Source organism: Vidua chalybeata, chromosome 3 (assembly GCF_026979565.1).
Source record: "Vidua chalybeata isolate OUT-0048 chromosome 3, bVidCha1 merged haplotype, whole genome shotgun sequence".
Classification (NCBI taxonomy): domain Eukaryota; kingdom Metazoa; phylum Chordata; class Aves; order Passeriformes; family Viduidae; genus Vidua; species Vidua chalybeata.
In genome coordinates this window covers 80121221-80137608 of record NC_071532.1, presented here as the reverse complement: position 1 = coordinate 80137608, position 16388 = coordinate 80121221, and the positions used below count along the sequence as shown (strand labels likewise).

The 16388-nt window shown below is 45.7% G+C and overlaps 1 protein-coding gene across 2 annotated transcripts; it reads right to left on the bottom strand.

Annotated features, from left to right (window-relative positions):
* Window positions 1-3629: 3629 nt before the first annotated feature.
* TENT5A (terminal nucleotidyltransferase 5A) lies at window positions 3630-10920 on the bottom strand. 2 transcript variants are annotated; one of them, XM_053938922.1, is made up of 3 exons: window positions 10884-10920; window positions 9543-10050; window positions 3630-8537 (listed from the first exon to the last, which is right to left on the bottom strand). In XM_053938922.1, exons 2-3 carry the CDS (start codon window positions 9963-9965, stop codon window positions 7758-7760), a joined length of 1203 nt encoding a protein of 400 aa, XP_053794897.1. In that variant the 5' UTR covers window positions 9966-10050; window positions 10884-10920; the 3' UTR covers window positions 3630-7757. The 2 variants fall into 2 exon arrangements, with proteins under 2 accessions (XP_053794897.1, XP_053794896.1); XM_053938921.1 differs by lacking the exon at window positions 10884-10920 and adding an exon at window positions 10265-10361.
* Between the last annotated feature and the right edge of the window lie 5468 nt (window positions 10921-16388).

The following is a 16388-nucleotide window of genomic DNA, read 5'->3' as shown; positions in this document are numbered from 1 at the left end:
TCCCCCTGATTTAAACATAATTGTTGTTTTACTAAATTTTGAATTAATTTAACAGTTATTCTGCACTTCTTGAGAAATTCAAGTAACTGTATAAGGCTGTATGAATAATTCCCCTGTCATGAAGAACTGCTAGTGGACAGCATGGCTTGAAATATTTCTGAAGGGCATTTCACAGGATACCCAGGACACCTGGTTGCACAGAAATGTTCCACTCCTCTTGCTGAACCTCACCTAGTGACCTATCTAGCACCAACCTTACACCAGTGGCTATCAAACACTAGAGACCAGCAGAATTACTGACAGTCTGAAGAGAAGCATGTGGTGGTGGTCCCTCCTTCTTCTGCAAGAATCAGGATGAGAAGGCAGCAGGGAAGCAAGAAGAGAATAGCAATGCAGAAGTGAAACTGTGAGAAAACCAAAAAAGAGTATGGCTTTATCTTTTCCTCAAAGTGTTAAATGAAGATTGTGATTACAGAAAGTTTTGTGATTACAGAAAGGTTTTCTTGCAATTACTATTCCACATCAGAATGTACTGCAGGAACTCCACAGATGTCTTGGATTGAGGGAATAACCCAAGAAAGGGAGTCACGGTTAAAACGATGGCCATGCAGTTACTGCAGACACGTGAATCCTCAAGCACACATTCACTGAGGAACACATTCCCTGAGAGGAAAATTATCACAGAGCCATGTAGATCTCCCTCAGGAATGCCTGTCTTCCTGCTCCAGGCACCCCTCATCACCTTCATTCAAACTGCAGAGAGGCGACCACATACACACACAGACGAGGATGAGCTGGACGTCTCCAAAGCACATTCATTGTCTACTGTCCTTAGCTGTGACTTTAGAAGTGACACTGTCCTACAGCCCCCAAGGGAGGAACTCCAGAGAAGAGACCCTGTGTAGGTTAAATACAAGAAAGTTTCATTTTTTAAAATGGCAAGCTGTTCTGGATGTCTCCATTCTCAAGAAGAAAATTAAACTAAGGAGAGTTGTTCACTCATAAAACACTTTCACCCCTAAGTCCAACAGAAGGAAAAGTATGTTTAAGAGCAATGTCCTCTTGAAAAGCAGCAATTTATGCCCTCAAAGCCATTATGGAAATCTAAGGAATGTTTTCACCATGAGGACTACTTATGTTGTGCACCCAATATTTAGGTGGGTATTTAGGACATAGTTTTTTTTCCCAAACAATGCAAAAAAGAAAATTTTCTGGCAAGTATTGTCATTTCACATCCTGGTGCAACAGCCACATGAAATAGTGAAATTTTGCATCCACAAAGCATATTCTCTGGACAGTCTGAGGCTATGTAAGTATGTAGGAGATGAATCTGTTCATGAGAAATTATCAGGCTTTTGAACGGTGAATATTATAGATTTTGTGCTCTTGATCCTTGCATGCAGACTCATCTATAGAGTATAGATTTTGATTTTGTGCTCTTGATCCTTGCATGCAGACTAGAGCCCACTGCAGAGCTGCTTCTGACACACATCTATCGATATTCAGGACATTGCTGCAAAAGTACACCAGCTCCAATGCAACAGCATATAGCTGTGCTTTACCTAAGTTCATATAGCCACCTGCACTGAATTTCACTAAAAACACATAAAAAAAAGGGAGAAGGTTGCTTGGTGACAGCTTCAGGAGGGCATGACTAGATCCACACAAACACTTGGGAAAAAGGTGCGTGGAACTTCTACAAAACTCTCTGCAGAGGCAAGAGCAAATGGCCTCAAGTTGCACCAGGGGAGGTTTAGGTTGATGATCTTAAAGGTCTTTCCAACCTAATAATTCTATAAAACCTAGGAACTCAGTTTCATTCCTGAGTAAAGAGGTTCCTGCGTAATTTTTTTTATGGCAATAAAATAAATATGTGCTGCTGCAGCCAAGGAAAACCGCAGACTGTAACTTATCTTGATAAGTGACAGCTTCTCTGATCTGACTTATTTTAGCAGGGTGAGCACAAGTTAAAGACTTGAGCTATTTCTCCTCTCCTACTATGTAATCTATCATTGCGTTCTCCAGCTTTCCACGGTGCTGTTGTTCAGGTGATTTCCACTGTCCCACTTCGCTTTTGCCCTCCCTCTTCTTCAGTACTGACCGCTTCCTCCCTCCAGAAAATCACAACATCCTAAGGTGAGCATTCAGCTGGCTGCATCCACATCACACTCCTCCTCAGCTGGGGAAAGAGGACTCACAACGCCCCAGACACTCAACTTGCTCTCCAAAAAATCACCCCAAATTTAAGCAGAGAAATGGGAATTAACTTGCTCCCAAGTGTAAGAGCATCCATCTGGGCTTGGATTTTGAGATACCAGCAAAGGCGTTTAGATTTAGATGATTTCCAATCCCCCAGTTTTCATTTGTGTCTTTGGATAGTTGCTTTTGTCAAACTGCCTGAAATATTCCCTAACTGAGCAAGTTAAGAGGAGGAAAGGCTCCTCCCTTTACTGCCAATGACATGGGAGGAAAGATGATGCTGTAAGGGGCAGGGATGCTGAGTGCATCCCCCCCTCCTGGCCAGGCTGATCTCAAAAGAGGTACTATGCAGAACGCACCTGGCATTCAGCAAGGGGGCTGCTCCTGTGCCTGGAAAAACGAGCAATCCCACCAGATTGTTTGGTTATTTTTTTTTTTTTTTTTTTTTTTACAGAGGAACACAGGTTCACTCATCATTGCAATAAGCATATTCACACTCCCACTGAGCCAGTCTGAGACTTCCAAGACCAGCACAGTATATGAATGAGCCTAGTAAGAGCTACATACTGCAGACTCTTAGCCAAAATTTTTCACATTTGGGTCAGTCTGAGGCACCATGGCTGAAAAAGTATTGCCATGAGCATTGTAAATTAATATTTTATATCCCCTTGAAGTGCTTTTTGAGGAAATTAGCATTCATTACTGAGGTATCTCTCCTGTAAACATAGAAAACAGAAAATACTTCTGCTGACAAGGGCAGCACTGTAGGGCAGGGAAGAAGAGTAAACATTGAATCTGCAGGAAGAAGTGGACTGATTCAGCAGCTGAATTAATCAGGCATGTGCATCCCTTCTCCCCAGCAGCACCCCAAGCTTCAGGACCTGCAGCACCCCACCCGCTAACACCTGGCACCACCTTTACACGCAGGCAGCAGCACACCACATTGCCCCAGGACCAACCAAAATTGTAAGGTGGGGACGTCAGCCCCTACCAAATGTACCTCAAGGACACCAGGACCCCCACATTCCTGCCAGCATGGTGGTTTGTGGTGGATCCATCACAGCTGTCACAAAGGCCCTGTCCCGTGACCTACACTGGGAGGGCAGCGAGGGCTGCCCCAGTGAGGGCAGGGGGGTTGCCATGGCACTGTTTCCTTTTCGTGTTTCAGACCATTTGCACAGCCCAACTGGTGCTGGACTGCTTATTTTTGGCAGTGGCTGGGGAGGTTCCTTTGCAGCTGAGCACAGCCAGCCAAACTCAGCTGGCACAAGGCAGGGCTTTTCAAAATGTTCTGTGCTCCAATCGGAAAGCAGCCGAATGCTACTCTTCTCAGAAAAGTGCTGCCCTTGTCCTCTTCTAATGAAAGCCAACTTGGTATTCAGTAGGAGCAGGCCAGAGCTATTTCAGACATGGAAGACAGCAGACACAAATCAATAGAAAAAAATAACTTCTTTTTATTTACAAAAAAAAATCCAAATATTGGATGCTGTAAACAAAATTCACAATCTGTTCCCTCTAGAGTCTGTTTTCCATCAGCTCTTTTTCTGTCTGTGACAAAGCCTATAGTCAAAATGTTCCAAAAGAGCAATCCAAGGAGCAGTTTGCTGCAACAGGATGCCTTGCAGAAGGCAACAGTTGTAAGGAAATTTGAGGGAAAGCAAATCTGCACAGACTCCTACAGACTGCAGGAGCCTGCAGTGCCTTTAGCCAAGATGTCTTGAAATTTGCAGGCCATTTTTTTTTTTTTTACTATTTATTTTGTTAGCAAACCACTATTACAACAGCAAAACAGTACACTGATTTTCCTTCTTGCAAGGGAAATTCTCTGCATAAAGAAAACCATACAAAAGAATATATTCAAATAGGAGCTCAATATGCAAATACAATTTTTCCTTTTCTGTGCAGAAACGCATCTAACGCACTTAATTATCTCAATTTAAAAAAAGCACATTTTTTGAACTGGTAGGAGCTTCTGATGTGATGCAAACCAAGCATTTAGTAAGAGCTGTTTTTAGAGGATTTGTGTGAAGGCCTTTGTGCAAGATAAAAAATATTTTAAGTGCAATACGAGAAACTAGAAAAATATCATCTTTTTGGTCTTCTAATTGCCCTTCTATTTTTAGGAGAAATGTTCTTGCGTTTGAGAGGACAGTTATGTCTAAGGAAAAAAAAAAAAAAAGAAGAAAAATCCCATTTTAAAAGCTCTTGGTTGTTTCAGGATGGTTACATTTAACCAAGTTTAGTGCCCTGTTGGTTAGCAGGAAATTCAGCAGTGGCACAAACAGTTTTACTGTAATCAGGTCAATGTCTTTAATCAGTTCAGCTCTTTAAAAGGGACACTGTCTTCTGTAGCACAAGCTCTAACCTTACAGCTGATTGGATGGGACAGATCAAGTCTACAAAGCAAGAACACGGTTATTAACTTTAAAAGTACCAGTGTCCTGAAGAGGAGGGAAAAAAACAGTTAAAAAGAAGTCAGACTTTATGGAGGGAAAGGTGTGCAAACCACAGAAATAACCCAGCTTTGAAAAAGGGTTCTTATTTTACTCTTGGCCTGAACTCATGCCTTCTTCCCACCTCTAACACCAGGCACATTTTAAGCCACCAGTTACAAATAAAACAAAGCTCCACCAGTTCCACCACTTCATCATTAACACATGCAAAACAGATCTGGAATACCTATATAATATATATAAAAACATATTATATATGTATCAAAATGCAAATGCCAAAAGGTGCAGTTTAGCTCAGAGCCCTGCTGTATGCACTACAAGGTAACTAGCTGCTGTCAATCAAAAAAAAAAAACCCAACTCACAATTAGATTTGAGCTGAGAGGAAGTAATTCAAAACTTTCTTTCAAGCAATGGCAAAAAGAAAGGGTCCTTCAAAGCAAAAACAGCACTGCATCATGTATTATCAGCATTCTGTGGTTGTGGCACAGCTATAGGTTCTCAAACCCTTTTAAGGAGAGGATGAGTCATTTATTTGCCACAAATAGTTGTGGGAGAGAAGACATACCACATTACCAGCTGATCCTATTTCCCCAGCCCTCCCCTCGCTTCCGCTAGCAAACCAGGAGCAGGAGGTACGGGGAGCCAGTGGGCCAGGAGCACCCAGCCCGGAGCTCCCGGGGGCTGCAGGGAACCGCGCTGGGACAAGAAGCCAGCACCAAAGGAAGGGAAGGTGGGGACAAGGTCTGCACGTCAGTTCTAGCAATGGCAAGGGACCAGCTTTTAAGTTTCCTGAAGGACTCGCAGGGAAGGTGCTTTAGTAAACAAATCGGGCTCCTATTAAAGTGCCTGCAGAGTGAAAAGTACAAAGCGCGACAAAAATAGATGTACCTTACTCACTCCATAGGGAAAATACACTGCCAGGACACGAGTCCTCTCCCTCTCTCTGCCCCTGACTCCGACGTCAGAGCCAGACTGTGCCTGTGACCGGGCAGGGCACAGACGGATTTCCTTCAAAAGCCTGAATTCCCTTTTTTTTTCTCCCCCCTCAGAAAGAAAAAGCAAAATATCAGAGTCAAGTGTCACTTAGTCATTAGGTTTTCAAAGCACAACAAAGAATTTAACACCTTCAGAGATGGCACTGAAGTGAAAACAGCAGCGGAGGAGGTTGGTTTTTTCCCCCCTGCTGGTCTTTCGGGAGAGGAAATGAAAGTGAATAGCTATTGTTCCAATGTAAAGTGATTCCATTTAAATAAAGTACAGTACTAAAATTGTAAATGCAGTGTGACAACCAGATCAAAGATGTTTAATATTTGCATAAAAATATATATATATATAATATATATATAAAATATAATTTTCAGCAATCGTGCAACACTCTTAAAAAGGGCTCATTTCACATTTGCTAAATTCTAGTGGTCCTGGAATGCATAATGCATTCTATTAAAAATACTCCTTTAAATATTAACAATTAGTGTTCAAATTACCAACTAATACAATATTCTTTAGCTGTCAGGGGGTTTAAATAAACCTATCTTTGATCCACGTTCCACTGAAATTACATATCATGGAGGTATGCAGTCACAACATTAGTGGGTTAAATGTCAAAATGGCATTACAGTACAAAACAGTTAAAAAAACCAGCTAGTCATATGTTTCTCCATCTGTGGAATTATTATGGCTCACAAGCAACCCACTGAATTACTGTAATCCTTGTTCTTGCAACCAAAGACATTATCTGAATCCCACCTTAATCCTGACTGGTTCATTTACTCCAAATTTCTCAGGTGTGGGTTAAAATTTCACTGCAAGGTGCCCACTGTCCTATGACATCCTGTTGCAAACTGGAAAACAAGTAGTACTTTATTTAAACATTCCTTAATTGCTACATTTTCCTAGACCACATTAATATATATTGTGTGTGTATATATATAGATATACACCAATAACATGTACATATATACACACACAAACATATATACACACATACACACACGTACCTAGGATAATAGCACACTGACAAAACATTAACTCTATACAGGTATTTGCCAAGAAAAAAAATAGGGCATTTCCTCCACCACTTATTCACAAGCTTATGGGTTGGTTTGCTTTTTTTTATCCTTGTGTCCCTGATAAAACAAAATGCATGGTTAAACCACAAAACTATATTTTTTTTTTCTCACTTCAAATTTTATGAAGGCATCAGGCACTTTTGATTCCCATTGGTGTGTACAAATATAGGAACATCTCCTTTCACATATATATATATTTATATATATATATATATATATATATACTCTACTGTATCTTCTTTGCTTGGATAACTTTTTTGTGAAATCTTTGGTCCTTAAGTATATACTTCTTGCCACAGCTGGTTTTCCAGCATTCCCACATTTCTAAAATGTGAGGCATGCACACAGCTGGAAATAATGGACTTTGTCATCGTACGTGTTTCTGTTTCTATAACTGTACCAATCTACTACTGTTCATTTGGAGCAAGCTGTTTCTGGTAAAGCATTCTAGTCAAGCAAGCTATACATTCTACATGGTCAATCCATAGACGGCACTTGCTGCAAGCCCCAAATGCAGTAATTCCAATATACAACTTTATTCAGCTTATCTCTGCTTTATGCCTCTAACTTTTAACTCCTGAATATATGTAGAACTGTTTTTTGTGAAGTTTTTTTTCTTTTGTTGTTTTTTTTTTTGTCTGTTTTGTTTCTTTCATATTCTCCCTTTTGCAGATCCCATTCTAGAGTAAGAATAAAAATAAAAGAAAATAAGGCTTTCCCACCTTCTCTATGCCAAAGCTATGGGAGCAGATATTGCCAACCCATATTGTCATCAAGCATTCCTCCCTCACTTATTTCAGGGGAAGCTGGTTGCTTTTAATGACAGGCCTCTTGTGCTCTGGGGTAGGATCCAATTATTTTGGGGCTCTCTCTTGATCATGCTCCCATTAATTATTAGAAGAATCACAAGCTTGTCCCAAGCTTAAAAACTAGAGCAGATCATCATTGCACAAAACACCCCATTTCAGAGGGACCCGCCACCCCTTCCTACATCTTAGAAAAAGTTCTCTCCACGGGGTCTACTAATTTCAGTTCTTAATTACAGGGCAGCCAAGTAGAGTATGTGTGCTGCTGGCAAGGGAACACCGTCTGAACCTGGGCAATATAGTAATTGCTGAAGTTAGCATCTGCTACGTATGGGGCTGGCTGGTAATAGCAGGTGACATTGGCCACGTTGGGGATGATATTTTGCTCAGCTAGGACCCGGATGGCCAGCATGGTGATGAGATTCAGAGTCTGTCTCCTCTCATGTCCCATCAGGCACACTGTGCTCTCATTCACCACACCGTGAAGGGTCATGAGATAGTCATACTTGCGGTCTTCTAATCCCACAAAGTGGTTCTGCAAGTAGGACTCCAGCTTTCTCTGCTGTTCGCCAATGTCTGAGAAGTCAATGAAAAACCTCGAACACATGTATCTCTGCAGGGATTTAATCTCAGATTCAGAGGCTGCCCTAAAGCCCCTTACCAAAAGGTTGCAGTACTTCAGAAGACCACCTCCTCTGATTTCTTCTGGGTTTCTGGTGGCAATTATCTTGTTGCAGAGGTGATCAAAGGCTTCCTGGAAATCCCCATAAACGCTCTCACCAATGATAGTTGGGTGAAAAGTTTCAGTCATCGGATTCTCTGAGCACTCATAAAAAAGCAGCAGGGAGTCCAGCTTGATTTGAAAGGAATCGACACTGAATTCAAACTGCCGCCTCAGAGAGTCCACAAATTTCAGCTCCACATTTTTGCCACTGTTGTTGGACAGGGAGATAAGACTCCATCGGTCTGAATCATTGCATACTTTTACCATTTTCTGCACATAAGCCTCCTATAATCAGAAAGACAAAATGAGCAAATCAAGACAAAGATCCAAGAAATTTCGCCTTCACTGCGTCTGCTCACCCCTCCCAAGCCCCCCCCCCCCCCCACCAATATCTGCATTTCATAAAAGATTTCATGGAGCCTGCAGATACAAACCACAGAGTAAGTGCTTAATGTGAGAGCTCAAAATGCTGTCACTGCAAGGGTATGACAGGGGAGGGTGTTCTGCAGGGACTGTCATGCAAGGGAAGCATATAGCAACACTACTTTGTTCAGTCACTTCTAAATACATCTACAGACTAAGTCCATGGTGCATCTGCCAAATATGCCTGCAGCCATATGCAGAAAGTCACTACTACAATCTAAAAAGAAATCTTATTTATTGGTTTTCACTTCTCCCTCTACTTCCCAAAGAACAACTTAACAAATGTTCATTCCCCTCAATCCTACCAGTGCAGGTTCCATAAATCGGTCCCACATTAAAAAAATAAATCCCTCTAAAAATCTGAAAAGATTTGGATTCAGCCTAATCAACTCAAGCAAAGTGTCTTCTAGAGGAGGGAATATGCCTCCCCGCTGGGGCACTTAGCACAGCTGGAAGAAAGCCTTGCGGACGGGGTTTCCTTCTTGCAGATGTTAAATCCATCTACGCTCCCCGTGCACCCGGGAACCGGGGCCGGCACACCGAGCTGCCGCCGAGCCGGGCTGGGAGAGAGGCGTGCAACGCCTGGCACACGCCCGAGGTAAAACAACGCTCCCAGCAAATCAACCGGGAGGGACAAAAAGCTAATTAATCCTGAAGAGCCCCGGTCAGGGCGCTCCACTGTAAACTCCTCCTCGGTTTTAAGCGTGGGGTGAATAAATCGCTCGGGGTTCCCATGGGTCGCGGAGGTGTGGGGGGGAGCTGCGTCCCGGAGCGCACCACTCCATCCCCAGGGGGAAGGTGCCCACTCCCCGCAGGCAGGCGCTCACACCAGCCCGCTCCAGGCGTCTGGGAACAGGGCAGGTTTACCTTGAGTGTGAGAGGCGTGATCTTCTCCTTATTCACCCCCTCGGGTAAGAAATCCAAGAGGCAGTCCAAGACCACGTCCTTCACAGTCTGAAATTCGGCTTCTCCTTTGAGGTCGGCGCAGAAGATGAGGTCCAAGTCCTTGTAGCCCAGGCCGCTGTCCTGGTGGAGGACGTGGCTGGCGGCCGAGCCGTTCAGCCGCACGTCCCGCAGGCCGATGCCCTTCTCTTCCAGCCGGCTCCGCACCACCTTGACGATCTGGCGAGGCTGCATGGCCAGCGTGGGGAAGTTACCGCGGCCGTGGATGGGGATGGTTTCGCTGAGGATGCGGTCCAGACGCTGCACTTGCTCCCAGCTCAGCACGTTGCAGTGCGCGCTCTCGCCGCCGTCCGCGGAACTCCCGCCGGCCTTCTCATCGTCTGCCATGGTGAGCGGCCGCCGCGTCCCTGGGCTGGATCCAGGCACCGCTCCGGCTCCCCGCCGGCCCCCCGGGGCCTCTCTCTCTCCGCGCCTGGCAAAAGAGGAAAAGCCAGCGGTCAGCAGCTGCGTGCACCCGGCGCCCGAGCTCCGCTCCCCTGTGGCCGTCCCTTTCAGTGGGGGAAGCAGGAGGACACACCTACTGATTAGATTTAAAAATAAATAAATAAATAAATAAAACGGGGTGTGGGGGGAGAAAAAGCCCCCCGGAGCCAGGTGGTGCTGCAGGATAAGGGAAGGCGCCCGACCTGCAGCGCCGCGGCTTGCGCCGCTCTCCGCGCTCCCGCCGGGGCAGAGGCCGCCCCGCGCCGACGGAGAGGCCGGCCCGCACCGCCCAAGAGGCCGCCCCGCTCGCTGCCGCCGCAGGCTGCCGCCGTCTCCGGAGCTTTCGTAGTTCTGGCCGGGAAAGGTCCCCAGTAGTTTTTATACGGGGCTTCTCCGCGCTTCCGGGGCTCCGAGTCACGGCGCCCGCGTCCCGCCCCCTCTATCTGCATGGCCGGCCTCGGCGGTGCCCCCGGCCCGCCCACACCCCGCGCACCCGCGGGCCGCCCTCCCGCCCGCCCCTCCGCGCCGGCGGAGCGCCCAGAGCGGCCGTCCCGCACCGTCCCGGGCTGGGAGAGCCGCGCAGCGCAGCGCGGCCTCCCCCGCACGGCTCCGGGGAGGCAACAAGTGCAGCAGCGCTCCCTGCCCCGAACGGGCGCGGCCCCTCCCGCTCCTGCCGTGCCTAGATGCGCGCTCAGGAGCGCCCAGCTCCGCGCTGCCATTCATTCCCGGCTTTTTTTTCCTCTGCCTTTTTACCCCCCGCCCCCCCCACCCCCCCCCCCCCCCGACATTCCCGGTCATCCCAGGCTCAGCCAAACTTCATACCAGAGCGACGGAATTTGGCAAGAGCCCCTCTCCAAGCAGATGCCGAGGATCCCGGGCCGTGTGGTTCGCGCTGCTCGGCTCCCCCGACCGAGATGTCCAGAGCCGCCTGCGGCAGCGCAGCGGCATCACGCCGTGCCTGCCCGGCCCCGGCCCGGCCCCTTCCCCCGTGCCCGCCCGCCCTCCTCGCCGGCGAGGGGAGGAAAAAGACGTCTCGAAGACCACAGAGGAGCCGGTGCCTTCTAGAGGAGCATCCTGCTTATAGAGTACAACTGGGATAACCGCGGAGCCGTAAAAATGACGTGGAAGACAAGCATATTATATAAACATACCCATATATTTTATTTGCATTTTCTTTTAAGTAACGATGAATGCATCTGCTTTTCACCTGTTAGGTACATACGCATACATATAGTTTATTATTTAAAATACATTTAGATACTATATGTATATCGATACTACTTCAAGACAGATCCTATTTAAAACATACACACACTATTTAAAACAGACTAAGCGCTGACACCCGATGCACGCAGCAGCACCCGGGGCCGCCACCGCCCCGGTGCGCACCCCGCGCACGCCAGCGCGGTGTAAACAGCGGGTTGCGCGGAAGGATGCAGTGCTGGGGGACACGGGGGGGGGATGCCATGGACGGTGTTGCGTCACCGCTGGCAGCTTTGTGACGCGCGGCAGGAGGGGCTAATGGGGGTGCGCGACTACGTGACGCGCAGCTCCCTCAATCGAGCGCTTCGCCGAAAATTGGGGGTGGGCGACACAGCCCGACGGGGTGTACCGTCCCCTCCGCCCACTTTTAGCGCGCCCCCCGTCTTCCCCCGCCCCGGGATGGGGTCAGAGGTGTGGGGCTGCTCGGGAAGCCCCCGAGCCCGGCACTCCCCATCCCAGCCCACAGCCCGGGCGGGGGTCCCGCCGCGCTGCGCCCGCCCCGTCGGGGCGCTCCCGGCCGGCGCAGCGCGGGGCAAGGGCTCCCCCTGCCGGCTCCGGCGGGGCGGGGGGCCCGGGGGCGGCTCGGGCTTTTGATCCATTGCCCGCGTTCCCGATGGCTTCAGCTGCGCGCGCCCGCTCCTCACGCCGGAGCGGACACGGCGGGGGTGCCTCCAGTCATGCCCCGTCATGCGGCACCGCCGCCCCCTCCCCGCGCCACTCAGGGGGCGATAAAAGTGTTTGTATTGCTGTGTCAGTGTGTTAGAGAAAAAAAAAAAAAAAAAAAAAAAAAAAAAAAAAAAGGAAGTAGAAAGCTTTTAAAATACGAACGTGTACAAGGGACTGCGGCTTAACAGCCGAAGCAGAACGTTGTACGTCTGCCAGCATATTGAATAGGGTTTGCCAGCTTATTCCTTTATATAAAATAAATATTCAGACTAAGCGACCTGCTGGCAGGGGAGCCTGCAACTGGCTGCTGGGAACCTGGACCCCTGGCTACTGCCGCTGGGTGCAGGAGCAGCATCTCCTCACACTGACCACGCATCCCGAGAGGACAGTGACAGGCACTGCTCGTCTCCCCGCAGGGCAGTGACAGCCGAGGGCAGGGGCTCACAGCGGTCCCACCACGGGGACTGCAGCACTGAGGTGTCACTGCCCTCCCTGTGTAGTTAGGCAGCTCGGAGAGGTTAAAACATAACCCCATTCCCAGACTGGCATTACTCGGGTGAACCACAGTTCACTAGGGCACATGATTTAATCTTTCAAAAGGGGTAACTACCACCTTATTTATAAGCAAATTATCATTATCAGTAATCAGCTGGATTACTGATTTCTAGAGCAAGGACAAAGATCAGACTTGGAGGCTCATCCCATATTAAGCAAGGCCAGCTCCAAGAAACTGAGACAATTTCCTGTCTGGGAGTAACCAACATTTCATTTAATTTGTGTTTCTCAGCATGTTGCAATGAAATTTTAACAGTATTTTGAATACTGCAGAATGTACCAGTGTATTTACACTGGTCAGTAGGATTCAATGCTATTTTATGTGGATCTTGTTTCACTTCCCCATGAAGTGTGACTTTTGACCTCTTTAAAGTTGCTATCACCTACCCACTTGTAAAGAAAAGTGGACAGAAGTTCATAGAGGAGAACACTGATTTACTAGTGGCAAGGTGAATGCGTCTCAGAAGGAAGACCTTTATACTGCTGGGTTTTGCTAAAGGAAAAGAGTTAACCAACCCTGTCCTCACCTCAACCTCCCTTTCTCAGTGTAAGCACCTGCAAATCACCTCCCACTCACCTGAAAGAAGAGAGGAAATAATTTCCAGTCAGAATCACTGCATTTATGTTTTTTCAGTTCAGAAATGTGCAAAGGATGGTAATCATTACACTCTTTGAATAGATTAGGAATTATTTTCACTGATGTGCAATCCTTTTCGCTTCTCTTCCCCTAATTAATGGACACTAGATAAAGGGTATTTTATATATATTTTTTAAATAAACTGTGTAAACAGAAGAGAACTAGAACTCCATCAGTGCAGTACTTTACCTAGGGTATATATACATTTTGGATTTTTTGCTCCTCTGTCCTACTTGAATGTGAAAGCCTACATCACTTTAAATCAGTGGAAATCATTAAGAATTGTAGCAAGAAATTGAATTATGGTGAATTACATCATGAGAAATTTAGAAATATTTGTATGAGTTACAGAGATTATTCTAATTATGACTGATACTGATAACGCTGCTGCTAATAAAAACATTTATTCAGCTCATGAACACGCTCTGTCCCTTTAATGACAAACTTACTTTTGGAAAGAAAAGGTAGGGGTTTTTAAATTGTCAATGTGAGCAGTAATTCTTTGACAGAATTTTGATTGTATTACTCACTCAGGTTGTTTGTGCTGCCCAAGCAATTAGTAGGAATGCAAGATGTGTGATGTGACTCACGTCTTTCTGTATGTTCGCACAAAATTTTTCAATTAGTCCCTTCATTCTCACCCGTACTCTCAGTCCTGCTCTAGAACAAATGAAAATTAATAGCAATAAATGTGTTTCTTGTGTATGTATTTGTGTGTATTTGCCTAATAAAGTCCTCAGTGTGAGCTCTTCATTCAGCTTGGCCACGTAGCAGAGAGTGTACTCTCCAGGTGAGCTCTGCTGAATTTAGGAATTTAAGTAATTTATTGACTGAACTATATCAACTGTGACTGTAATGTTGTTCTGCCTCCCTTCTGCCCAAGACGTGGTGCCTAAAACAGGAACATGCTCTTTCTGGCAGAAAAAAAAGAGCCAGAAACTGTGATTCTTCATCTATGCCTAGTCAAGGAATTGGCTCCCATTTGGTGCCCAGCAGGAGCAAAACTTCCAGTTTAGTTTTTTCAAAGAGGAACTGAGTTTGTGTGACAGCTGCTCTGCCAACATGTGTTACCTACAGACAGTCAGGGGATTCACTTCTGAGCAGAAACACTACTTCAGTCCAAAAACTAGTGTTGACTCAGACAGAGCTGTTTGTTTTTTATTAAAAAAATGACAAACATCACTGCTGCTATCATTACTATGCATTAAAAGCAGCAGCCTGGATTGGTTTGACACGAACAAAGAAGTCTAGGAAGTCCAAAAAACAGCCTCAGAAGGAGTTCAGAAAAAAAGATACAACACAATTTTATCACAATTGTGTAATGAAAGTTTGGTAATGTCATTCTTCCTTTCTTTTATTTTTTTCTAATCCTTCTATTAAGAGCAGTTATTCATATTGGAGAGACAAACAGCAGGTACCATCATGATGATTTTCCCTACGTCCTTTTGACAACTTTAAAAATGCAAACAGATGTTCAGAATAATAAAAAAACAGTAGTCTGTGTCAAGATGGACATCGAGAGCCACAGTTTCCAGGTGGCTGAATGTGCAGTGTGTCGAGTGTGGGTGAACAGGCTGTGCAAGGGGAGCCCTGGGGCCCCTCGGCAGCCCTGGCTGCAGTGGGAATGCTGCCGGTTGCACAGGGATACAGCTTCCCACCCAGGCCTGGCACAGCAGCTCTTTCTGTCTCTGCTCAGAAGTGCCTTAGCACAGCTGGCTTACCCTACCTCATACAGAGGCCAATGGCAACTAAAACACTACAATTGAGATCTTGACCTAAATTTTGCTCTCTCTTGAGATGGAGAGACATTGCTGGGCAGCAATCACCGGAAAAGTTCTTTATGTTATTCAGTGTGTTTCTACACAATTATCTCGCTGGAAACAGCAGCTATAGGACTGAAGAATATTCATAGTTGTTCTCCACCCAGATAGCACGTGAATGTATCAACTCAGCTCCAGATAGCAAATTTCTGGAGAATGCAGGCTGCTGTACCCTTTTCCCTCCCTCCACATCACTCCATGTGCAGCTGCTGGCAGGTGCTCCGGGCAGCTGCTGGTTCCATCCCACTCCCCTCTGCTCGGAGTGCTGAGTGTGCCACGGCTCTTCTCTGCTGCTTGCTGCCCCAGACCAGAGAGTGGGCAGAGCTCAAGGAGCCATCAGCCAACAGGACAAAAGTTCAGAGAACTTGGCTTGGGTGGGAAATCCTGGGAACTAGCACAAAGTCATCAGATTCGAACAGAGCCCAGCATCACACTTGCACCAGACATACACAATCCAAAAATCAGTTTAATGAAAACAGTAAATGGACACTTGGTGGAAATACCTTTGAGTACCAAAAGGACTAGTACTGTTATTGATAATAGCACAGAATAAAGTATCTTCAAAATAAACACTTAAGGTCTTGTCTATACCAGACACACTTGCAATCCATTCCAAATTTTGTTTGATTCATATTATTCTTCAGAACTAGTCTGGGCAAAGTTTGAGCATGGGTGTGGAAGCACAGCTCAAAGTCTGTTCTTGTAGGGGTTTTCTTGTGGTTTTTTTGGGTTTTTTTGGTTGGTTTTTTTTTGTTTGTTTGTTTGTTTTTGTTTTTGTTTTTGGGTTTTTTAGGTTTTTTTTTAGGGGGGAGCATCATGGTTTTTTTTTGTTGGGGTAGTTTTTTGGTTATTGGTGTTGTTTGGTTTTTTGGGGGTTTTTGTTTTGGTTTGGCTTTTGGGGATTTTTTTTTCTCACAGAAGTATTCAAATCTGATTTAATTTTTTTTTCCAAGGGCTTTGTTTTTCTCCTGCATGCATGCACAAAGTAGTGTTCTGATACCTTGATATTCAATAGTTCACAATGATTTATTTCCAAAATTTATTTCCCTGTTTGACATTTTATGATGGAATAATCAATACTAGGAATCAGTACTAGAATTATCAACTGCTGGAGTACTCAATACAAAGGTTCTTTGAATAAAATGAAAATCAGAGATATTAGAAAATGATCTTGCAAGGATAAAAGAAATCTTTGTGCTTTCAAAGTACTTCTCTTCTATTAGTTTTATTTTCCTTTTGCCAGATTTTACTGGAAAGATGTTTTACTCATCCTGGGAAAAAAGTCAATGTTTGGACTAAATACTGTGATGTTTTGAAAAGGTGCAGTTTGAAGAAGGCCAAATGATCAGAATTTTCTGATGGGCCTGCCAGTTACTTTTTGCTGAG